Source organism: Mustela nigripes, chromosome 14 (genome assembly GCF_022355385.1).
Source record: "Mustela nigripes isolate SB6536 chromosome 14, MUSNIG.SB6536, whole genome shotgun sequence".
Lineage (NCBI taxonomy): Eukaryota > Metazoa > Chordata > Mammalia > Carnivora > Mustelidae > Mustela > Mustela nigripes.
The window spans coordinates 27008716-27033926 of NC_081570.1; the positions used below are offsets into that span (position 1 = coordinate 27008716).

Genomic DNA, 25211 nt, shown 5'->3' on the forward strand with positions numbered 1-25211 from the left:
GGAAACTACATCTCAAAATTGTAAAAAAGGGAAAACTTATATATGTATATAGATAGATATATAAAATAAAATGAAATACATTGAAAGGATAGAATATAAATGTAAGAATGAAAGTTTAAAAATATTTTTAAAAGGGAGTTGGTGGGGCGCCTGGGTGGCTCAGTGGGTTAAAGTCTCTGCCTTCGGCTTGGGTCATGATCCCAGGGTCCTGGGATGGAGCCCGACATCGGGCTTATGCTTTTATGCCTGCTTGTGATCTCTATCTGTCAAATAAATACATAAAGTCTTTAAAAATAAATAGATAAACAAATAAATACAAGAGAGTTGGTAAAATAAGAAATTGGTTGAAAAAGGAAAGAGAAAAAAATTAAACTCAAAGATTCAAGAATCATGAGATTCTTTAGCCATTCAAACCATGAGTTCTATATACTATATTTTCCCCCAGTGCTGGAGTTTTACAGTTCTCTATGATCAATAAACTTGGTCTTATCTTCTTCTTTTTTTAAAAGATTTTTATTTATTCATTTGAGAGAGAGAGAGAACACAAGCAGGGGAAGAGGCAGAGGGAGAAGCAGACTCTCTGCTAAGCAGGGAGCCCAACACAGAACTTGATCCCAGGACCCCAGGATCATGACCTGAGTTGAAGGCAGACACTTAACCATCTGAGCCACCCGGGCACCCCGGGTCTTATCGTATTCTTTTTACTCATTTTTTTTGTTTATTATTAGTCTCACTTCAAGATCGAACTGCATGAGAAGGGGAACCCCACTTCTCTGGCTCATTCTTGGATCCCCATTACCTAGTCCAGGGTTTGACACATAGCAAATCCTCAATAAACAGTTGCTGAAAAAATTCAGTAACATATAAACCAATGAATATTTTCATATTAACTTAATAGACTCTAAAGTACCACAAAAGTCATCTGACCTTACTTTTTTCATCATTTCAAACTTGCTTCAATACCGTCAGGGGCCTGGAGCTCACTACTTCCTGAAAACCCTTCCAGACTTTGGATAAGTCTGGGTATTAGAATGGTCTTTCTAAAATCAGTTATTCCCCACCCCCAACCTATAGATAAAGAAGGCTTGTTCTGGGCTAGGGTGGAAGTCAAAGGGATTGGGCTTTTTTTTGAGCCCTTAAAGTGCCAGGCACAGTGTTGGGTGCTTTCCATTAATCATCTTCTTTGGTCATCTCAATAACCCTAGGAAAGGGTGTCATCCCCATTTCACAGATGAGAAAGCTGAGGTTGAGAGAGATGAGGTGACTTATTAAATGTCATGTGGCCTCTAGAACTGAAATTTGAGAATAACACTATAGAATTGGAATCCAAATCTAGATTTATCTCGTTCCCTAATTCATTCCCTTTATTTCAGCTTGAAGAAGAGAGAAAAAAAAAATCAATTGTCCCAGTTAAAAAGTGTAGTAGAAGCAAAGGCTGGAAGTAAAAGCAAACATATTAATTGATTTGTTTGTCAAAACCTCATACACTGGGGCGCTTGGGTGGCTCAGTCATTAAGTGTCTGCCTTCAGCTCAGGTCATGATCCCAGGCTCCTGGGATCAAGCCCGGCATAGGGCTCTCTGCTCAGCGGGAAGCCTGCTTCTCCCTCTCCTACTCCCCCTGCTTTTGTTCCCTCTCTCACTGTGTCTCTCTCTGTTGAATAAATAAAATCTTAAAAAAAAAAAAACACCAACAACAAACCTCATGCACTTAGTAGGTACCTCACTCCTGAGTAGCTATGCCATCTCGTAAAGATGACAAAACCAAATATAATTGCCAATGTCTCTATTCCTTGCTCTAGATCATGAATACATAGAAAGCTGACTGCTTACAAAATACAAAAAAGGGCCATTTTTTTTTAAGTTCCAGGTATTGTTTTATTGTTTCACTGACAGGATAGTAATATCAGGCAGAGAATCCCCCAAGGAAATGATGGACATGTTTCATTGTTGTTTGCCCTCTGCTCTTTCATCTTCTAAGCATTTACTATTTTTCATTTATAGATATTAGACATTTATTTTGATCACAAATGCAATCCAAGTGTGAATACATAAATGCATTATCTTTTAACATCTGTCCCCACCATGTTCCTTTAAATAGAAAAAAGACCCAAGCATCTCTTCAAAGCTTATGTGGCCATAGCTGTCCCACCTATGGTTTTAAAAACAGACCATAATTTACCTTCTGAAATCCTCTCTTAAACTACAGCTCATTCTGTTAAAGAAATCATGGGAAAGAAGTCCTATTGATATTGTCGATAGTCTCCAAAAGGTGAGGATGGTAACTGGGCAGAAGGCAACTGAGAGGGGTCTTTAGCAAACTGAGGACCATTGGGAAATCATGCAGAGATAAATCTTATCAACAAGATACCAGGTCCTATAATTAAAACTAGAATGCCACCCATCACTGCGGACCCAACGATGGCCACTGATCCATCTCTTGCTGACAGTATGGCTCCTGTTAAGGCAACACTTGTGATGGAGTTCCAGGAATCTTTCCTTCTGGCTTGAACCATAATGCAGTCAGTCATGAAAAATAAACCTCCACAAACTGCAAAGCTACCTCTCAACTGTGGAGCCCCGGTTTTAATAGCTGTGAAACTCCCTTGTAGTCTGTGGTTTACTTCCACTGGAGAATTGTGAAAACCTTTGAGTGATTGAAAGATACCACCAACTGTGGTATCCATGATAAAGAGCCCCCCCACAGTCATCCACAATTCGCGAGGACAAGGCTCTCACATATATTCCTCCATCTTGAGTCCACCAAAAAACAAAACAAAACAAAACAAAAACACCTTTTTAAAAAGTTTTTATTAAAATTCTATTTGGTTAACATATGATATAATATTAGCTTTAGGTGTACAATACACTGATTCCACACTTCCATACAACACCTGGTGCTTATCCAGCAAATGTATTCCTTAATGCCATCACCATTTCCCCCATCCCCCATTCCCCTCCTCTCTGGTAACCATTAGTTTGTTAAAAGAGGGATACTTCAGGGGCACCTGGGTGGCTCAGTGGGTTAAAGCCTCTGCCTTTGGCTCAGGTCATGATCTCAGGGTCCTGGGATCAAGCCCCACATCGGGCTCTCTGCTCAGCGGGAAGATGGCTTCCTTCACTCTCTCTCTCTCTGCCTGCCTCTCTGCCTACTTGTGATTTCTGTCTATCAAATAAATAAATAAAATATTAAAAAAAATAAAAAATAGAAGAGGGCTACTTCTTTAAAAAAAGGAAAAAAAAGGTGGTCACTTCTATTCAATATTGTACTGGAGGTTTAGGGCAATTAAGCAAGAATATAAAAGAAAAAGCATACGCATTAGAAAAGAGCAATAACTGTCTCTAGTTGAAGATAACATGATTTTATATATAGAAGATGCTAAAAAATCCACACACATAAAAATTAACTGCTAGAGGAAAGTTGTGGATGCAAGACTAATTTAAAAAAATCTATTGCATTTCTATATATTAGCAATGAACAATTCAAAAATGAAATTAAGAAGACAATTCCACTTATAATAGCACCAAAAATAACAAAATACTCAGGAATAATTTTTTTTTAAGATTTTATTTATTTGAGAGAAAGAAAGAACATGAGCAGGGGGAAGGGCAGAGAGAGAGAGAGGAGGACAAGCAGACTCCATGAGGAACAGGGAGCCTGATGTGGAGCTGGATCCCAGGACCCTGAGAACATGGCCTGAGCCAAAGGCAGATGCTTAACAGACTGAGTCACCCAGGCACTCCTCAGGCATAAATTTAACCAAAGAAGTATAAATTTGCACTCTGAAAAATTGTTGAGAAAAATTAAAGAAGACCTAAAGAAATGAAAACATATCCTGTGTTTATAGAATATAATATTTAATACTGTCAAAATGCCAACAATCCCCAAATTAATCTGCAGATTAAACATAATCCCTATTGGGGGGGCAAAAAAAGAAAAAAAACCCAAAAAAACATAATCCCTATCAAAATTCCAACTGCCTTTTTTTTTTTGCAGATGTGAACAAGCTGATTCTAAATTTCATCTGGAAATGTAAGAGACCCAGAAGAGCCAAAACAATCTTGAAAAAGAACAAAGTTGGAGGACTGACACTACCTGATTTCCAAGCTACAAAGCCATAGTAATCAAGACAGTGTGATACTAGCATAACAAAAGACAAAGATTGAATAGAATTGAGAGTCCAAAAATAAACCCTTACAATTGGCAGTTGATTGATTTTGACAAGGGTTGTAGACCATAGGGGAAAGAAGTCTTAAACAAATCGTGCTTAGAAACTGTGTATCTGGGGCACCTGGGTGGCTCAGTGGGTTAAGGCCTTCGGCTCAGGTCATGGTCCCAAGGTCCTGGGATCGAGCCCCGCACAGGGCTCTCTGCTGGGCAGTGAGCCTGCTCTCCACAGCACCCCCCAGCCCCGCCTGCCTCTCTGCCTGCTTGTGATTTCTGTCTGTCAAATAAATTAATAAAATCTTAAAAAAAAAAAAAAAAGAAACTGTGTATCTACATGAAAAAGAACGAATTTGAACTCTACCTCCCATCATACACAAAAGCAAACTCAAAATAGATCAAAGACTTAAATGTAAGAGCTAAAACTATAAAATGCTTAAAAGACAACACAGGAATAAATCTTCATGACTTTGGATTAGGTTTCTGAGATATGATAACAAGCACAAACAATCATAGAAAATTCAGACTGTTGAAATTAAAAATTTTTGTGCTTCAGGGGCACCTGGATGGCTCAGTCAGTTGAGTGTCCAGCTCTTGATTTTGACTCTGGTCATGATCTCAGAGTCCTGGGATTGAGCCCTGGGTCAGTCCCCACACTCAGTGGGGAATCTGCTTAAGGCTTTCACTCCCTTTCCCTCACCTCTTCCCCACCTCAAATAAATAAATAAATCTTTAAAAAAATAAAAAGAGCAAAGAGTTGAATCAACATTTCTCCAAAGAAGTTAAATAAATAGACAGCAAGTACATAAATAAATGCTCAACATCAATCGTCCTTAGGGAATAGCAAACCAAATATACAATGAGATACCACCTCATACTCATGAGGATAGGGATAATTTTTTAAAATCTGAAAATAACAAATATCAGCAAGAATGTGTAGAAATTAGAGTACTCACATATTGCTGATAGAAATATAAAATAGTATAGGCACTGTGGAAAACATTTTGTCAGAAAGTTAAACATAGATTTACCATATAACTGAGTATTTCTACTCCTATGTTTATACCCAGAAGAATTGAGAAATTATATATCCACACAAAACTTATGTGTACCCACACAAAAACTTGCACATGGTTGTTCACAACAGCAATATTATGGCCAAAAAATGGAAACAACCCAAATGTCCATCAACTAGTGAATAGATCAACGAAATATGGTGTATACATACAATGGAATATTATTCAGCATTAAAAGCAATGGAGTAGTGGGGCACCTGGGTGGCTCAGTCAATTAAGCATCCAAATCTTGCTCTCACCTCAGGTCTTGATCTCAGGGTCATGAGTTCAAGGCCTGCCTCGGGCTCCGTGCTGGGCATGAAGTGTATTTAAAAAAAAAAAAAAAAAAGCAATGAAGTATTGATGCATGTTACAACATGGATAAACCTTGAAAACATTATGGTAAATACAAGAGCACATACTATATTACTCCATTTATATGAAAAGTCCAGAATAGGCAAATCTATAGAGACAGAAAGCAAGTTAGAGGTTTCTAAAGGCTGAGGTACAGGGTTTCTTTTGGATGATGAAAATGTGCTGGAATTAGATAGTGGTGATGATTGCACTTGTGAATACACTAAAAACCACTGAATTTTACACATTAAAATGACGAATTTTATCATGTGAATTTTATCTCAATTTAAAAAATGCAAAAGAGCGAGGCTGCCAGTAGAGTAAGAGCAGGTGGGCAGAAATTCCATTTGGATGCCAGGTGGTGTCTCTTGGCAAGCTAGTCTTGTTTGGTAGTGTCCAATGCAGGTCCCTGTCCTCCTCAGCCAAGTGGCTCCACTTCAGCTGCCACTTAAGATTTTTGTTTGAATAAGGGGTTCCCCAGCTAAAAAAGAGTAAAACCCATGGCCCAACTGATAAACTGCAAAGAAGTTTCTCCCAGACTTCAAAGCTCCAGACTTGCAGAATGTTAGTATGAGGAGAGGCTGGGGAGTCAAAACATCAACAGAGGCCAGTGGTCCAGACAAGGGTTGGAGTGTCACAAACAGCGCTGGTGGCTGGAACCCAGCCTTCTGGCACAGCGTCTGCTAACAAGGATCCCTCTGGCTCTTTCTGATCTCAGGGGAGCATTGACATATTGGAGAGGTTTAGTTTCATTCATAAGCCTTGACAGAGCAAGTTCTGGCTCTTACCCCCAAATGGGTGAGCCAAGTCCCTGTCCTCAGGTGGTTCAGGCACAGGATGTGAAAACATGCTCAGTCCCTGATGGTTCTGCTCCCCTCTCTTGGACTGAGCTGAGATCTTGGGTACACTGTCTCTCAAAGGACAGCAAGACAGTGGCAGGGGAGCAGATCTTAGCCCGGGGGAAGGAGGGAAGGCAGGAAAATTAGTGACTATTGGGCACATCTATTGGGTCAGAAACACAGGAACATGCACATATATGATTTAACTTCCTCCTTACTGACTCCTTTAACAGTAGGTGAAGGGACTTGTTCCAGATACTTGGAGCTATTATGCTATAGAACTGAGATTTGAACCCGGGATCATCTGATGTGAAAGTCTGTGCTCTGAAGAAGCTGGAAGTTCACCTAGAGTTTTTCACCTAGGCCCCTCCATTGAACCGCTTCTAGCTCCCACTGTTGGCACATTACTTGCTCATTCATTCATTCATTCATTTGTCCCGTAATTTTCCCTGAGTAGGCATTTGGTGCCACATAATGCGTTAGGCAACAGACACACAAACCTGAATACCCGAATAAAGCGTAGGCCCTGTCTTCAAGGATTTATAACGTATTGGGAGCTAAGCCTAGACTGAGACATAAGACTAGGGGCTGAGGTAGTTATACCACCAAGGGAGGCCCTATGGTGGTTTGGCCAGATGGCAAGTGGTTTTAATACGAGAATGAGAATTCAAGGTTTGGGGCAATGGGGGCAAATATATGGCTAATTCTCTACCCAGCCCCCACCCTGTCCTGTAGATGTGTGGGGTGCGGGAGAATGAGCAGCCACCATCAGAGAGAGCTGAGGGGGAAGTGGTATTCTAGGGCATGGCTTCTACTCTGCCACAGCAGGAAGTGGGGGGAGGGCTTGCTGAACAGGCCAAGGCTTAGGGGAGTTTACTGACTATAGGACTTTGGTTTGGGAGGGTTCAGTCCGAAGGGTCTTTGGGAAGGGGGCAGTGGGTGCTAGAGTGAGTTTGGGAAGGATAATGTAGATCAGAGTGGTCCGGAATGATGGGGTGAGAGAGTAGGGATTGAAGTATTGCAGTCCCGACTGAAAGTACAGGGCAATTACATTTCATACTCAGGTTTCTGAGGCTATTTTCGGTACAGGAAACAAACTATCATGTTTGCTCAGGGTACCAAATAGAACATGGGGGAAATTTGTTGGGAAGTGCAAGAGGGAAAATCAGCCTCAACAGGCTGGAAGCCACTAGTACTGTTTAAACTATGGGAGGAATTTAGCCTGGAGTAGAGGAGAAGGGAGGTGGCTACTAGGTGTAACTCAAAGCTTGACTTCTATTTGGTTTTTCTTATCCTCTTAGCTGCAAACCAGTTTGTTCATTTTATGAGTACTTCCTCCTCTTCAAACTCGTGCCCCCTCTTGCTGCTTCCCGTTAATATGTGGTTTAACAGAGAAGTGGCATGGTGCTATGGAAAGAATTTGGAATACAGTATCCCTCACTATAGAATCTAGTCACTCAGTTAAAAGTCCCACTTCCATAGCCAGTCAGGGATGGAAGCAGCCAGAACCAGAATGCAGGATTTAGAACTCCCAGTTTCCCATCTTTCACTGAGTTATCATATAATGCAAAGTCTGACTTCCTTAGCGTCCCTGAGCTTGTTTCCTTTAAAATATGTACTTTATAGTAGTTGTGAAGATTAAATGACATGTGAAAAACACAATACAATGTCTGGCCAAGGAGTGGCCCTAAGATTTTTTTTATTATTACAGGCAAAAATTAGCAGGCTCTCTGGCTTGATGCTCAGATGAATATCTCATCATACATGTTATAGACTGAACATATGAAATTCATGTATTGAAATCCTTACCCTCACTATCTTAGCATGTGACTGTATTTGAAGATAGAGTCTTTAAAAAAAAGTCTATAAATTGGGCCTTAGTCCAGCATGATTAGTGTCCCTACAGGAAGAGGACATTTTGACAGACATGTACAGAGGGAATATCATGTGAAGACACAGTGAGGAGACGGCCATCTACCAGCAGAAAAGAGAGATCTCAGAAGAAACCAACCTTTGATCTTGGACGTCTAGTGTCCAGAACTGCAAGAAAAGTAATTTCTGTTGTTTGGGCCAGTCTGTGGCACTTTGTGATAGCAGCCCTAGCAAACTAATACAACACATACATTGTGCCCTTTTATTTATTTATTAATTTATTTATTAAAGATTTTATTTATTTGACAGAGAGAGAGAGATCTCAAGTACTCAGAGAGGCAGGTAGAGACGGCAGGGAGCAGCCTCCCTGCTGAGCAGAGAGCAGGATGCTGGCCTTGATACCAGCACCTTGAGATCGTGACCTGAGCTGAAGGCAGAAGCTTAACATACTGAGCCACCCAGGTACTCCACATTGTGCCTTTTTAAATGGTGGACAAAAGCTCCCTCATTTTGTTTCTTGGCCTGTAGTGCTATGCTCTCCAACTCAAATAGTCAGCTAAAAGCCCCAAAGGTGCTGGTGTCACTGGGCTGGCCATGCTATCTTGGACTGGGTGTTGCTCCCTTGGCTCTTGGCTGCTAAGAGGAAGTCATGTGAGAAAGCAACACTTGCCCTTCTGAAGTGCCTGGTGACTTTCTGACTAGAGGTGCTTGTGGTGGAACTAGCAAGAGACTGTCTCATGCATCATGGTCCATTCCCCGGGTGCTTTCAGGCTGCATGGGGAGGGAAGGACAACTGGGTGTACAATTTGGGTGAAGCAATGGGGGAAAGGGGCTGCGTCTGGGTGACCCTAGTGTCCTCTGTCCCAGGACAGTAGAGAAAGAGGAGACAGAGGAGAAAGAAGGGGTCTGAGGTGGGAGGAAGAAGGAGAGGCGCCTGATGTGAATCACAGGGCACTTTCCTCCGCCAGAAGTAGCGAACTGCGTCTGTGGATCAGCAGGGTCTGGAATCCCGATCTTTTGCGGGGTACCGTTTGCCTGGAGGCTCTGGGACCACCGCAAGAAGCCCCCCACAGCCTCTTGCCCGGCTGGCTGTCCTGGGCGACAGGGCGGTGTGAACAGGCGCGCGCGCGCCCGACACGTCCTCGGGGCACTGCCCCCTCCGGGCGCGCGCCCGACCCCGCCCCACCCCGTCCCGCCCCCCGCCGGGCTCCGCTGACCGGGCGCCCGGGGACGCGCACGCCCCCCCTGCGAGCCGGGACCCTGCGCCGCGCGAGCCCCGTGCCCCCTCCCCGCCCGGCGGGCGCGCGCGCTGGCTCCCGCTCCCGCTCCCGCTCCCGCTGGCAGCGGCGGCGGCGGCGGGGATTGTTTTTGTTGTCGCTGAGGCCGGAAGAGCCGCGGGAGCCGGGTCCCTGTCCCCGGGCCGGGCGCCGCCGCCGCCCCCTGCCCAGCGCCCGCGTCTCCGCGGCGCCCCCACCCCCAGCGCCAATATTCCGGAGATCAAGCGTTACGCGGCGGCGGCGGCGGCGGCGGCGGCGGGGCCCGGAGCGGGAGGCACCGGGGACCGGGGCGAGGCGGCCCCCGCCGCCGCCATGGAGGCGCTGGGACCGGGTGAGGAGCGCGCTCGGGCCGGGGCTGGCTGCGGCCCGGGGACTGGTGGGCGGGTGAGCGGGCGGGCGGGTCGCTCCCAGTCTCCCCCCATCGGCCCTTGCTTACCTGGGTTCGGGCCGTCAGGCGTGGGGGAAGGGGATCCGTGCCCCGTAGCACAAGGCGGAGGGAGCTGACCTGGGCCTTGAGGGGCGGAGACCGCGCTCCAGCCTGGAGAGATGAGGCATCGCTTGAGGTCTAAGAGAGGCAGGCCCAGGATGGTGACCCCCAGCCCCAGGTAGCCGGGAGACCTAACTCAACCTCGGGGAGGTCGTCTGTGCTTCAGGGTTGAGGCAGGCGAGTTTGGGCCTCAGAAAGAATGATCTGGGCCGGGTGTTCATCTGAGGCCTGGATGGACTGGACCCAGAAGGACCCCCTCCTACTACCAGGGGTATTCTTGGCATGGGGCCACACCTGTGTGTTTCTTTGCACTGGTAGACGGTCCAGATCCCTCAAATAAGGAAGAAGAACTTCCCCCAAAGACTTCTCATGACCCCCAAAGGCCAAGGGGAAAAGTACCCACCCTTTCTCGAAGGCCCTGAAGTCTCGAGAAATACGGTCCTATGCGTTTGTCAGTCTGTGCAGCAGTCCCAGAGGCTGTGACCTTAGTGACAGGCAAGTTATCAGAGAGCCCATTCTAGTACAGGCTTTAATGCCCTGAGTTCTCTTCTAACTGGGTTTTAGGTAGTTGTGAGGATTAAATGAAGGTGAAAGTGCTTTGGAAACTGTAATTCCCCATCTTCATGAATGACCTCTGTTTAACTCTCCCAGTCGGCCCAAGCCAGAGGAAACTTTCCAGGTTGTAGCAAATGTTCTGCAGGTTGGGAAGCTGGTGCTCCCTCCTCAAACCCCAACAGGTTTCTAATGCCTTGGCTAAGTAGGGCAGGGTTTAAAGGCTGTGATAGAATTAACTTTAATATCAAATCTTATCTACATAGTGGACTTAGTTGTAGAGCATTTCATTTTCTCAGTATGTAGAAAATTCAGTTTACCATTTGAGTTTGGAAACTGCAGGTTTGTTTACTTAGAACTCATTTACAAAACTGAATGATTAAAGCCCACCTTAATTTGCTGCCTAAAGTATTTTTTAAAGGCCCCCACCTTAATTTGCTGCCTAAAGTATTTTTTAAAGGCCCTCATAATCAACTTTCATATGCCTTTTTAAAATAAATTGGCTTTGTGATATTAATATTATTTGATAAACCTGAATCTGAGTATTATACCGGGTTACTTCAGCTATGTCCCCCAGCCACAGGCATGATCATGTCTTTAGGAATGTAACAGATTTCTGTTCAAATCCAAGCTAGTCATTTAATAGTTGTATAACCTTGGGCAAATTACTTAATTCCTTTGAACTTTCATTTCCTCATCTGTAAAATGAGGGTAATAATAATTATGTGCTGCAAGATTGTTGTGAGAATGAAATGAGATAATGCATATGAGGAGTCTTATTGTGGAAACTAATGCATTGTAGATATTCAACAAATGTTTCTTCTTCCCTCCCTGTTAGTAATCCATAATTGAAGCAACTGTTGCATTTATGAGCTGCTGCTGGAAGGGACTATGTAACTAACCATGTATACAAACTGAATGTCATGGAAAAGATCAACCTGGTAGTTAGGAACCTCCTAGGGACTTTTTTGGGGGGTGGGGGTGATTTTAGCTTTTGCAGATTTGAAGACTTAGCTCACTCAGGATTGTGGAAAATTAATTCTCACTAAGCACAGTTTTAACATGAATGTATAAATCAAAATGTCACATAGATCTTTTCTGCTAACTAGAATATTTTCTTTCTGCTATCTAGCAAACCCCTTTTCAGGTCTCACAGTATCTTGGAAACCCAGTTAATAATAAGCTGCTTGCTGAGCATAGAATTGGAGCAAAGGGAGTTGATAGTCTTGTGGGATATTTTATCCAGGCTGTTTTAGAACTTAGAGAAGCATTTCAGCTTTGTTGAAGCACACCAGTCTAGTGCTTTGTGCCCTCCTCAGTTGAATAATCACTGACGCATTCCTGGTCTTGCTGTGCTCTCTTCTTACCCCATTTTGGTTTCTGACTATAATAGCTTAGAAATATAGTTAGTCAGATTACCATTTATTTTGGCTATATTAATGATAACTTTTATTTTTACAGTGCTTAACAGTTTGGAAGGTGCTTTCATAGCTCTTAACTCATTTGAACTTCTGTGAGGTAGGCAAGGTAGCATTAGTCCCATTTTACAGATGAGTAAAGTGATTCAGAGAGCTTAAGTGACTTCTTCAAGATCTCAAGGCTGAGTGGTGAAATGCAGATGAGTCTGGGTCATCTGACCCCTAGTCTGTTGCCCTCTTCTTCATTTAAGACTAACTTCATCCAATTGGTGTTAAATAATATTTATTCCCTCTTCGGAAGATAGAATTTTCTGACTTTCTCACCAACTTTTGGAGATATGACCATTATAAAGCCCAGGGACTTTTGAGCACTGACTATAACATGTATGCAAGTATAGTCGTAACAGCTAACATTTATTGAGCACTTACTATTATGAGGCACTGTGTTAAGCTTTATGTGTACATTATCTCATGGGATCCTGACAATTGTTTTATGAAGTAGATGCTAGTATTACCACACCTCCCATCTTTTATAGATGAGGAAACTGAGGCACACAGTGACTAAGAAACGGGCCCAAGGTCATGCAGTTAAGGACTGGTAAAACCGTGATTGAAACCTACACAGTGTGGTTCTGCCTTAGCCATTGTGCTTTATTTCCCTGTAACTAGTTTGCTGAATTCAAAGAAACCAGCCTTAGGAAAATTTTAGATCATAGTTTTCTAAATAAATCTCCTAAACTTACTCAAAGAAATGACCACTTGCCTTCTAGCTTTTCTCTCTTACCAAAGAAAAGGCACACAGTACTTACCTTTCTCCATTAATCCCACTTCTTTTATTTCCTTTGCCTCGATCCTTTTGGCATCAAATACTTCACAATCCTAAGGCATCTATATATCTCTGAAGTACATTGGGAAAGAAGAAGCACTGGGCTGGGAATTAGGAAACCTAAATTCTAGGGGCACCTGACGGCTCAGTCATTAAGCGTCTGCCTTCAGCTTAGGTTATGGTCCCAGGGTCCTGGGATTGAGCCCTGCATCAGGCTCTCTGCTCGGTGGGAAGCCTGCTTCTTCCTCTCCCACTCCCCCTGCTTGTGTTCCCTCTCTCGCTGTGTCTCTCTCTGTCAAACAAATAAAATCTAAAAAAGAAAAAGAAAAAAGAAACCTAAATTCTAGTCAGAATTTAAAATCAAAGCCCTATCATTTGCTCCACATTTCTGTTTCTGAATTTCTATCATAAAGCTGGGTTTATGATACAATGATTATTTAAATGTACCTTAGACTATGTGGGGCTAACTTGTCAGTATGGTTTAGTTGGGTTAATTCAGTATGCCTATCATCTCTGATATTATTTATTATTTACCTCTTTCCTTGTTTTTAAATGTCTGACCACGCCCAGAATAGATCTCTTGTATACCGGAAGTGGAAGTCAATTCCAAGCAACCATATTTTTAGTATAAATCATGTACTTTTGCTTAAGTGAAAAATAATAGTCAATTCTTGGGTTTTAGGAATGACTGGGTTTCTCTTTGGTCTTTATCTGAAGCTGCTACAAAGATGACAGGTACAGGCATACCTTGGGGATATTGCGGGTTCAGTTTGCACCACTACAATAAAGCAAATATCACAATAAAGCAAGCCCAATGAATGTTTTGGTTTCTCAGTGCATATAAAACTTAGGTTTACATGATACTGTATTCTCAGTGTGCAGTAGCATTATGTCTAAAAAATGTACATACCTTAAGTAAAAATCCTTTATTGCTAAAAAGTACTAACCATCATCTGGGCTTTCAGTGAGTCATGATCTTTTTGCTGGTGGGGGCTCTTTCTTTGATGATGGCTGCTGACAGATCAGGGTAATGTTGCTGAAGTTTGAGGTGACTACAGCAACTTCTTAAAATGAGACAACGATGAAGTTTCCCACATCAATTGACTCTTCTTTTCACGAATGATTTCTCTGTAGCATGCAGTGATGTTTGATAGCATTTTAGGTGCAATAGGACTTCTTTCATAATTGGAGTCTGTCCTCTCAAACCTTGTCATTGCTTAACAATGGAGTTTGTACATTCTAGGTGCTTTGTGGTCAGTTCAACAATATTCAAAGCATCTTCACCAGGAATAGATTCTGACTCAAGAAACCACTTTCTTTGCTCATCTACCAAAGCAACCCCTTATCCCTTAAAGTTTTACCACGAGGTTGCAGTCCTGCAGTCACATCTTCAGGCTCCATTTCTAATTCCAGTTCTCTGGCTGTTTCTACCACATCTGCAGCTACTTCCTCCACTGAAGTCTTAAATCCCTCACAGTCATCCAGGAGGGTTAGAATCAACTTTTTCCCAACTCCTGTGAATGTTGATATCTTGCCACTTCCCATGAATCATGAGTGTTCTTTATGGCATCTAAAATGGTGACTCCTTTCCAGAAGGTTTTCTATTCTCTTTGCCCAGATCTATCAGAATAAATCACTCTCTATGACAGCTATAGTTTTACAAAATGTGTTTCTCAAATAATAAGTCCTGAAAGTTGAAGTTACTCCTTGATTTTTGGACTGCAGCATGGATGTTGTGTTAGCAGGCATGAAAATGACACTAATCTTGTACACCTCTGTCAGAGCTTGTGAGTGACAAGGTACATTGTTCCTGAGCAATAATATTTTGGAAGGAATCTTTTTCCCGGGTAGTATGTCTCAACAGTGCGCTTAAAGTATTCAGTAAACCATGTTATACACAGATGTGCTGTCATCCAGTCCTTGTTATTTCATTCATACAACACAGGCAGAATAGATTTAGCATAAATCTTAAGGACCCTAGGATTTTCAGAATGAATATTGGCTTGAACTTAAAGTCACCAGCTGCATTAGCCATTAACAAGAATTGGTCTGTCCTTGCACGCTTTGAACCCAAGCATTGACTTCGTCTCTCCAGCTATGAAAGTCCTATATGATCTCTTCCTCCTATATGAGGCTGTTTCAGCCACACTGAAAATCTGTAGCTGCCTTCATTAATTATCTTCACTAGACCTTTTGGATAACTTGCTGCAGCTTCTGTATCAGCACTTGCTGCTTCGCCTTGCACTTTTCTGTTCTAGAGACGGCTTCTTTCCTTAAACCGCATGAACCAACGTCTTCTAGCTTCAAACTTTTTCTTTCTCTCTCTCTCTTTTTTCTAAAGAGCATGTGCCAAAGAGCATAAGCAGGGGTTGAGAGGTAAAGAGATAGGGAGAGAAAAAATCTCAAGCAGGCTCCATCTCAGCATGGAGCCGGAGAAGGCAGGGATTGGGGAGACTTGATCTCAGGACGCTGAGCTCATGACCTGAGCCGAAATCAAGAGTGAGACGCCCAACAAACTGCACCACCCAGGTACCCCCAGCTTCAGAGTTTTCTTGTCAGCTTCCTCGCCTCTCTCAGGCTTCATCGAATTAAAGAGAATTAGGTCTTGCTCTGGGTTAGGCTTTAACTTAAGGAATTTTGTGGTGTATTTGATCTCTCCAGACCACTAAGACTTTCTCCATATCAGCAGTAAGGTTGTTTTGCTTTCTTATCATTCATGTGTTGACTGTAATAGCACTCTTAACTTCGTTCAGGAACTTTTCCATTGCATTCACAGCTTGGCTGACTGGCCCAAGAGACCTACTTTCAGCTTGTCTTGACTTTTTTTTTTTTTAAAGATTTTATTTATTTATTTATTTGACAGAGATCACAAGTAGGCAGAGAGGCAGGCAGAGAGAGAGAGAGAGAGAGGAGGAAGCAGGCTCTCCCCTGAGCAGAGATCCCGATGCAGGGCTCGATCCCAAGACCCTGAGATCATGACCTGAGCTGAAGGCAGAGGCTTTAACCCACTGAGCCACCCAGGTGCCCTTTGTCTTGACTTTTGACATGCCTTCCTCACTAAGCTTAATCATTTCTGGCTTTTGATTGAAAGTGAGACACATGTGACTCTTCCTTTCACTCGAATACTTAAGGGCCCTTGTAGGGTTTTTTTTTTTTTTTTTAAGATTTTATTTATTTGACAGAGAAAGATCACAAGTGGGCAGAGAGGCAAGCAGAGAGAGAGAGAGAGAGAGGAGGAAGCAGGCTCCCTGTGGAGCAGAGAGCCCAATGTGGGACTCGATCCCAGGACCCTGAGATCATGACCTGAGCTGAAGGCAGAGACTTAACCCACCTGAGCCACCCAGGTGCCCCCCCCCCTGTAAGGTTATTAACTGGCTTAATTTCAGTGTTGTAGTGTCTCAGGGAATAGGGATGCTTACGGAGAGGAAGAGAGGGGAATGGCCAGTCAGTGGCACAGTGAGAACACAAAACATTAATGGGTTAAGTGTATTGTCTCATAGGGGTGCAATTCATGGCACCCCAAAACATTTACAGTAGCAACTCAAGGATCATTGATCACAGATCACCATAACAAATATAATAATAATGAAAAAGCTTCAAATATTGGGAGAATTACCAAAGTGTGACACAGAGACATGAAATGACCAAATGCTGTTTGAAAATAGCACCAATAGTCTTATTCAATGCAGGATTGCCACAAACCTTCATTTGTAAAAAATACAATATCTGAAAAGCACAATAAAGCAAAGTGCAATTAAATGAGGTTTGCCTGTATTTTTCAGTTCAACATTTATTGAACTCCTATAATGTGCTAGTCCTTGATGAGGTATTGAGGAGATAACAATGAACTGAAGGGCAATTTCTTCTAAGAATTTATATAGGCTAGTAAATGAGATGATAATTAAATACCATTTCTGTGTACATGTGCTGAGTGTTCCCTTGTACAGAGGGTCTTGGGTATACCAAGAATGCATCTTCCAGTCTGGGAGACCTCCAGAAAGGAAGTCACACCTAACCTGAGTTTTGAAGGATGAGTAGAATTTAGGGATAGATTGAGCAGTGAATTTAATATGTGAGATTTTCCATAACTTTAAGAATTAGTATATGGAGATCTGTCAACACACATCTCATTAAAGTGTGTGCTTTGATTTTCCTAAGTGATGTTGGACCAGAATAGCTTCTTACTTCAAAGTTTTCTCTCCGTAGTGAATTGCCTTTGTTCTTGGCAAAGTGCCATAGCAGTAAGAACCTGTTATAACTTTCCACTGTGATCACTGTAATTTACTCAACACCTATTCATAACAGAAAAGATGTTTATTTTTTAGGCCATTGTCTACTTGACATTATCATCAGAAAGAAGTAAGGTTTTCTAGAGTCAAATATTTCCCAGTTTGTGTTTCCTTAATCCTTACCTCCTGCATATTGGCAGATATTTGATTCTAAAAAGAGAGAGTTGAGGGGGGAAAATAAGTTGGGTAAATGATTAAACAGATTTATTTATTATAAAACTTACTAGAGGGCACCTGGGTGACTTAGACATTAAGTGTCTGCCTTTGGGTCCTGGGATCAAGGCCCACATCCAGCTCCCTGCTCAGCGGGAAACCTGCTTCTCCCTCTCCGACTCTCCCGACTTGTGTTCCCTCTTTCTCTGTGTCTCTGTCAAATAAATAAAATCTTAAAAAAAAAAAACAACTTACTAGAGAATTTAGTATAATAATGTTCATTGGAATTTTGTGAAGGGGAGAGAATGTGCAGTTTCTTTAGCTTATGGAATCCTTTCTTTTTGTGGACTTATTTTATGAAGCATCAATGGAATAATTTGGAATGACTGCTCTTTCTAGACCAGGGTTTCTCACCCTCAACACTATTCATATTTTGGACAGATACTTTGTTGTAGGGGGCTGTCTTGTGCACTGTAGGATGTTTAGCTGGCTCCTGCCCACTGTATATCAGTAGCTCCCTCTGAGTGGTGACAGCCAAAAATGTCTCCAAACATTTGTCAGATGTTTCCTGGAGGATAATATCTCTCCCAGGTTGAGAAACACTGGTCTAAACTGTAAGTTCTTTGAAGGCAGAAGCTCTTTTTCCAGAATCTACAGCAGAGTTTAGACGTGTAGTAAGTGAATAAATGTTAAATAAATAAGCTAGACATTATGATCAAGAAATGTCACATTGTCCAGTTTCTATAAACATTAGGTTATTAACAGTAAAGTCTAGCATTATTGATATTGTTTCACCATCTAAGTTAGCAAGTAAATTAATAAAAATATAACTACTATTAATCTGCTCCTGTCTGTGCAAATTATAATAATGTAGGCTAGTTGGTAAAGTATTAATGGATCTTCTCCAGCCTAAGCATGGTGATAGTCCCTAGAGCTTAGAGATGGTTTTATTTATTTAGTAAGATTTTATTTATTTGACAGAGATCACAAGCAGGCAGAGAGGCAGGCAGAGAGAGAGGGGGAAGCAGGCTCCCCACTGAGCAGAGAGCCTGATGCAGGATGATCCCAGGATGCTGAGATCATGACCCGAGCCAAATGCAGAGGCTTAACCCACTGAGCCACCAAGGTGCCCAGAGATGGTTTTATTTTAAAATACACATAATTTGGGGGCACCTGACTGGCGCCATCAGTGTAGCACGAGACTCTTGATCTCAGGGTTGTAAGTTTGAGCCCCACATTGGGTAGAGAGATTACTTAAAAATAAAATCTTTTAAAAAATGCATATAAATTTGTAAACCTAGCTGTAGATCTACTAATACTTATAAGAGGTTTTCTACAGTAGGCTATATCTGAGAGGAGTTCATCATGCCGTCTATATAATTTTAATGTTCCCCAGATTCGAAATGATAGCCACATGGCAAAATATTTAGAAATCTAGAAAACCTTGGGTTAAAAGATACCACAGACTCTTTGTATCAGAGTATGTCCAGTGAATAATAAGATCTCAATAATTATATCTTATTGTTATCATCGTCATGATCACGAAGGGAATATTATCCTTTATGACCAAATAGCACATCAAATGTCTTTGAATCTCTTTCAGGACCTCCAACCAGCCTGTTTCAACCACCTCGTCGCCCTGGCCTTGGAACTGTTGGAAAACCAATTCGACTATTAGCCAATCATTTTCAGGTTCAGATTCCTAAAATAGATGTGTATCACTATGATGTGGATATTAAACCAGAAAAACGACCTCGGAGAGTCAACAGGTAAGTATCAGAAAAAGTAGACTTCTGTATATTTAAATGCATATAAATGCATTGTATATATTTATATATGCATTAAGTGCATATAAATGCATCTTTATTATGTATCATATTGTTCTCTAAATTCTTACCATACTTATAAGAGGCTTTGTTTTCTAAGATGGTAAGTTTCTCGATAGCAGCTTAGTTGTCTCATACATGGTTACTTTGGAGATTGTCGCACAGTGCTGGATACGTCATTGTTCTTTAAGTGAATACTTATTGAATGAAGGAGAAAGTCACTCTCATTGTCCAATGGTAGCAGAAATTTAAATAATAAAATAAATAAAAGTAGGTGAAGTATTAGTGTCTGTGGGAAATTAGAACTATCTGAAAATTCAGGGGCTGGCCCAGTTGATGGAGCATGCAACTCTTGATCTCAAGGTTGTGAGTTTGAGCCCCAATGTTGGATGTAGAAATTACTTAAAAATAAACTCTCTTTAAAAAACTATCTGTAGGGGCGCCTGGGTGGCTCAGTGGGTTAAGCCGCTGCCTTCGGCTCAGGTCATGATCCCAGGGTCCTGGGATCGAGCCCCACATCGGGCTCTCTGCTCCTCGGGGAGTCTGCTTCTTCCTCTCTCCCTCTGCCTGCCTCTCTGCCTACTTGTGATCTCTGTCTCTCAAATAAATAAATAAAATTAAAAAAAAAGCTATCTGTAAATTCAAACTTTATTATTAAGTGTTAGTATCCGACATGAGAAAAATGTAAGTGTAAAGGCAGAAGAATCATCTTGGAATATTGAAAAAAATAAGCTTAGAGAGAAGCTCTGTTAAATCTGACATTACCCAAGAGGGGTCTGGGTGAGATGATTCAAGGCTTGTGGTCTGTGTAGCAGGAATTTACCAAGTGTGAAGATGTAGTCCTGTAGTAGATATTTTTATAATGCTAAGAACACCTGCTTACCTTTTCTTTGTTTTCAAGTCATGATAGTTACACCATCCTTAATATTAGGATTCTTGCTTTTCTAAGAATGCCCCTATTGTCAAGTGCAATATTTTATGCTGCTCGATTTTGGTTTCTTGTTATAAATCAATAACATGGCTTTCTCATATAGTTTAATCTCATGCAAGCCCATAATCGCTTGGCTATTGTATCACTGAGATCAATTGTAATAGAAGTGGTATTAATGGCTAATGTACCATTCAGTAAATATTTTATTGAGTGCTTACTATGTACCAGGTATTGTTCTATGCCCTGGGAATACAAAATGAACAAAAAATGCAAAAATTTCTACTCTTGAGGTGCTTATATTAAAATAGGGGAGAAGATAAAAAATGAATCAATAAGGAAACAAAACATATTACATGTTAGTTGGTGATAAGTGCTATGTAGAAAAATAAATCAGGGAAAGAATATAGAGAATGGGGGTGGGAGGTCCACTGAAATATTTTTAATAATTTTTGGAGGTGGTGTCAACAAGATGTGCTGGTGGATAGAACATAAGGTATGAGGGAAGAAATGAGTCATGATCAATCCCAGGGTTTTTGTCCTGTGCAAGTGGAAAAATGGAGTTGCCATTTATTGGGATGGGGAGAACTATAGGAGAAGTCAGCACGGCTGGCAGATCCTAGTGGAGCTGTTGAGTGGGGGTTGGGGAGTTGAACAGATGAGGTTAGATTCAGGGGAGCGGTCTACGCTAGAGACAAACATTTGAGAGTCATCACCATATTGGTGGTAAAGCCATGAGCTGGGTAAGATTATATGGGAAGTAAATGTAGTTAGAGAAAAGACTCCAAAACTGAGTCCTGGGGCACCCCAATATTTTTAAATTGGGGAGATGTTGCTTATTAGGAGACTGGCATGGAGAGGTCACTGGGATAGGAGAGAACCAGGACAGAGCAAGGAGGCAAGGCAAGATGTGTTAAGTTGGAAGAGTTTATTTCCTAATGCCCAAGAAGCACTCAATTTAGCACTGTGGAACCCACTGGGGACCTTGGTAAGAGTAGTATTGGTAGGGGAAGGTGGAGAAGATTTAAGAGAGATAGGAGAAGAACAATTAGAGATAACTCCTTTAAGAGATTTTGACACAAAGGGGAACAGAGAAATGGGATGTTCAAATGAGGAAGTCAGGTCAGGGGAATTTAATTTTTTTGAAGATGAGAGAAACTATAGCATATCTGTATACTGAAGGAAATAATCTAATAAAGAAGGGAAAAATGTATAATTCAGGAAAAAGGAGAATTCTTGGAGTTATACCCATGAACACAGCAGAGCGTAAGTGGGCTTACTGTGTGACCAACATTGTTCTAAATATCCTATGTGTATTTATTCACTTAATACAACAAACTTTTGTGGTAGCTATTATGATGATTATAATTTTACAAATGAAAAGAAACAGATAATGGAAAATTCAGTAACTTGTCCAAGGTCATGCAGCTCTGCCAATTAATCACTATGTGACAAGGAGCAGATCACTTGCCTATTCTGAATTTTTTTTTCTTTTTACTCTGAAGACAGTAATCATCAGCCTATTTGTCTCACAAAGATTAGGTGAGAACAGAGGCAAAAATATCTCTTCACTATAAAACTACTTATGGTTGTAATTTAAGAATATAAGATGAGAAATTACCCTTCTAATATGAAAATGTATTATTATAGTTTTTTTTAATTGGTATTATACGATATTATATTTTTCCATCAATTTTCTTCAGTTGCGTGATTTGGTTTATAAATGTGTATCTTTTCCATGGATTTTATTTGCAGAATATTAATGCCTTAGGTAGTTATGATATATTCTGGCTTTTAAGATATAGTTTCTGCATGTAGCACTCACCAAACATTGGTAAGATACAGTTTTCATTAATTCTAGCATTCCACAATCTCACAGACTCAGATCTGTTCATCTTAAACCATATACTCTAGTTGCTCGGCAGCTGCCTTTACTTCAGAGCCTGCACACGGTATGGTCTGGTATGTATACAAGAACACTTAGGTAAAGCTTTGCATGCTTGATTGAGGGAAGGGCGTTCATTCTAGAAAGAAACTACATTGGTAATCTTTATGGAATGACGATATTTTACATTTCCTTCTCTACACTGCTCCAGGAGCACTTTGGGATAAAACAAGACAGTTTGAAGGATAATAAATTACCAGCATGAGGCAAAGGGATTGACATCACTTTGAGTATGATACATCTGGAATTTATTGGCCCTCACATTTCTTGATTTCTGCCTACTCTATTTTCTGAAACCATGATACTTGAATAAGGATGTTTATTTGCTAACAAATTTATCATGATTTAATTATGAATATTCATGCCAAACTCAGATACCTAAGATAGGTTATTCTCGTAAGGCTATATTTGTCATGGGAGAAGATTATGAAAGGCAAGAGTTTGAGAGGGTGCCATAAAAGTTAGGCTCTCTTTTTAGTCCCTGATTCTCTTTTCATCTCATAGCTGCTTTTGTTCACCTGTTGCTACCTTTCTTTACTTGACCGTTGCTAACTACTTTTTTTAATTACTGAAGACAATTATAACTATAACTCTTACTTTTTCTGAGTAATTTTGAACTCAGTTTAGGTGATTAAGGTATGGAGATAGTTTTCTTACTCCTTGCCATTTCTCAAAGCTAACTGTCACTCTCTCCATTACTGTTAAGAGAGGTAGTAGATACAATGGTGCGGCACTTCAAGATGCAGATATTTGGTGACCGGCAACCTGGCTATGATGGCAAAAGAAACATGTACACAGCACATCCACTGCCAATTGGACGGGATAGGGTAAGTGTTAAGGGCCAGAAATGCATTCTAGACTTAGGTCATTTACATAGGACAAAAGTGTCTCCCTTTCCAGGGGTGCCTGGGTGGCTCAGTGAGTTAAAGCCTCAGCCTTCGACTTGGGTCATGATTTCAGGGTCCTGGGATCGAGCTCCACATCGGGCTCTCTGCTCAGCAGGGAGTCTGCTTCCCCCTCTCTCTGCCTGCCTCTCTGCCTACTTGTGATCTCAGTCTGTCAAATAAATAAACAAAATCTTAAAAAAAAAAAAGTCTCCCTTTCTAATAACAACTTAATTCTTAGAGTTGGTTCACATAGTGATGATAGATGTGTTACTATGTCCATATTCTCTTACCCCTTAGTTAATCAATAATTGAAGATGAGATTAGTATTAGAATTTAGGTTGAGCATGATTATTTGAGTTAGATTAGATTAGGTTGATTACATATATTCCAGGTGTTTCACATTGCTAATGTATTTGCTATGTGAATCTGAATAATGGAGTTTTATAGATTATAGAAAATTATCTAAAACCCACTTAGGAAAATATTCACAATACCACAATAACTTTTTCTTTTACAAGTTTAGTTTTTAAATTTGAAAAGCAATATGTAAACATATACTCATTATAAACTTACTTAGACATCAAGAAATATTGTGATTTCCTGTCTCCCTGCCTGCCTGTATCCCCTAACCCCATTTTCCTTTTTCGAGGAAACAACTCTAATAGTTCAGTATGTATCCTTTCAGATATTTTTATATGCATTAGCTATTTATGCATATGGTTATGTGTATTGTTTGTTTGCATATCATTCTAGGATTTGCTTTTTCACTTAATAATATGTCTGGGAGATCTTTCCATTTCTGTACATTTAAATATCTCATTATTTATTTAATTCAAATTCTTTTTTATTGTGGTAAAGTATGCATAACATAGAATTTACTAATTTAACCATTGTTAAGTGTACCATTCAGCGGCATTTAGTATATTCATGTTGTTGTGTCATCATTGCCACTATCGATCTCCAAAACTTCTTTTACCATCCCAAACTGAAAGTACATACCCACTATGCATTAAGTTCTCCTTTCCCTTCCCCCAGTTCCTGATATCCACTCTTCTACCTTAGGTCTTGGGGCACCTGGGTGGCTTGGTCGGTTAAGCATCCGACTCTTGATTTCAGCTCAGGTCATGATCTCAGGGTTGTGAGATCAAGCCCTGTGTTGGACTCTGTACTGTGCGCGGAGCCTTGTTAAGATTCTCTCTCTCCCTCTCCTTCTGTCCCTCCGTCTTTCTGTCCCTATGAATTTGACAGTTCTAAGTACTTCATATAAGTGGAATCATCCAATATTTGTCCCTTTGCATCTGGCTTATTTCACTTAGCATAATGTTTTCAAAGTTCATCCACATTACAACATTCACCTTAGTTTCAAACTATTGCATAATAGTTAATATGATATTATTCCCTTCTTGATGGACACTTCGGTTGTTTCCAATGTTTTACAATTACAGAAAGTCTTAAAGTAAATATCCTTATGAATATACTATATTGAATATTCCTGTGATCTTTCTTTCAAACTCTATAAATATATGTAGCTATGATTTTTTTTTTTTCCCTTAGGTTGATATGGAAGTGACCCTTCCAGGTGAGGGTAAAGACCAAACCTTTAAAGTGTCTGTTCAGTGGGTATCAGTTGTGAGCCTTCAGTTGCTTTTAGAAGCTTTGGCTGGGCACTTGAATGAAGTCCCAGATGACTCAGTACAAGCACTTGATGTTATCACAAGACACCTTCCCTCAATGAGGTTAGTACCTTAGTTCGAGTTCATTCCCACAAATGTCACATTTTTTTGGTAAGGTTGCATTGGAGCCATTGAAAAGTTCCTGCATAAGTCAGTTCAACCTTGGTTCCGAGTTTGTTTATAAAGTTGAGAGTAAGGGCACCTGGGTGGCTCAGTGGGTAAAGCCTCTGCCTTAGGCTCAGGTCATGATCTCAGGGTCCTGGGATCAAGCCCCGCATCGGGCTCTCTGCTCAGCGGGGAGCCTGGTTCTCCCTCTCTCTCTGCCTGCCTCTCTGCCTACTTGTGATCTCTGTCAAATAATTAATTAAAATCTTTAAAAAAATAAAAAAAAATAAAGTTGAGAGTGAAATGAAAGACCTTTCGAGTTTTTGTTGGTGAAACATGCAAACTCATTTCTTCAGGTACACTCCGGTGGGTCGTTCTTTTTTCTCACCTCCTGAAGGTTACTACCACCCTCTGGGAGGGGGCAGAGAGGTTTGGTTTGGCTTTCATCAGTCTGTGAGACCTGCTATGTGGAATATGATGCTCAATATTGACGGTATGATAGAATTCTTTTTTCACTCTTTTGGCCAGTTTTTTTTGGTGCTTTCCCTTTCTCTGAACTGAA

The 25211-nt window shown here is 41.1% G+C and overlaps 2 protein-coding genes across 2 annotated transcripts in view; one reads left to right on the plus strand and one right to left on the minus strand.

The window, feature by feature from the left end:
- Positions 1 to 2337: 2337 nt before the first annotated feature.
- On the minus strand, positions 2338 to 2709 carry LOC132001893 (mitochondrial import inner membrane translocase subunit Tim17-A-like). The gene has a single exon (XM_059376840.1). The coding sequence runs from the start codon at positions 2707 to 2709 to the stop codon at positions 2338 to 2340; it is 372 nt and encodes a 123-aa protein (XP_059232823.1).
- A 6891-nt stretch (positions 2710 to 9600) lies between these two features.
- AGO4 (argonaute RISC component 4) overlaps positions 9601 to 25211 on the plus strand; it is a 39461-nt gene continuing 23850 nt past the window's right edge. Inside the window, exons 1-5 of the mRNA XM_059377243.1 lie at positions 9601 to 9891; positions 18889 to 19054; positions 22691 to 22811; positions 24426 to 24607; positions 25006 to 25142. Coding sequence (XP_059233226.1) covers positions 9873 to 9891; positions 18889 to 19054; positions 22691 to 22811; positions 24426 to 24607; positions 25006 to 25142 — 625 coding nt within the window. The 5' untranslated portion in view covers positions 9601 to 9872. The remainder of the gene's footprint in view (positions 9892 to 18888; positions 19055 to 22690; positions 22812 to 24425; positions 24608 to 25005; positions 25143 to 25211) is intronic.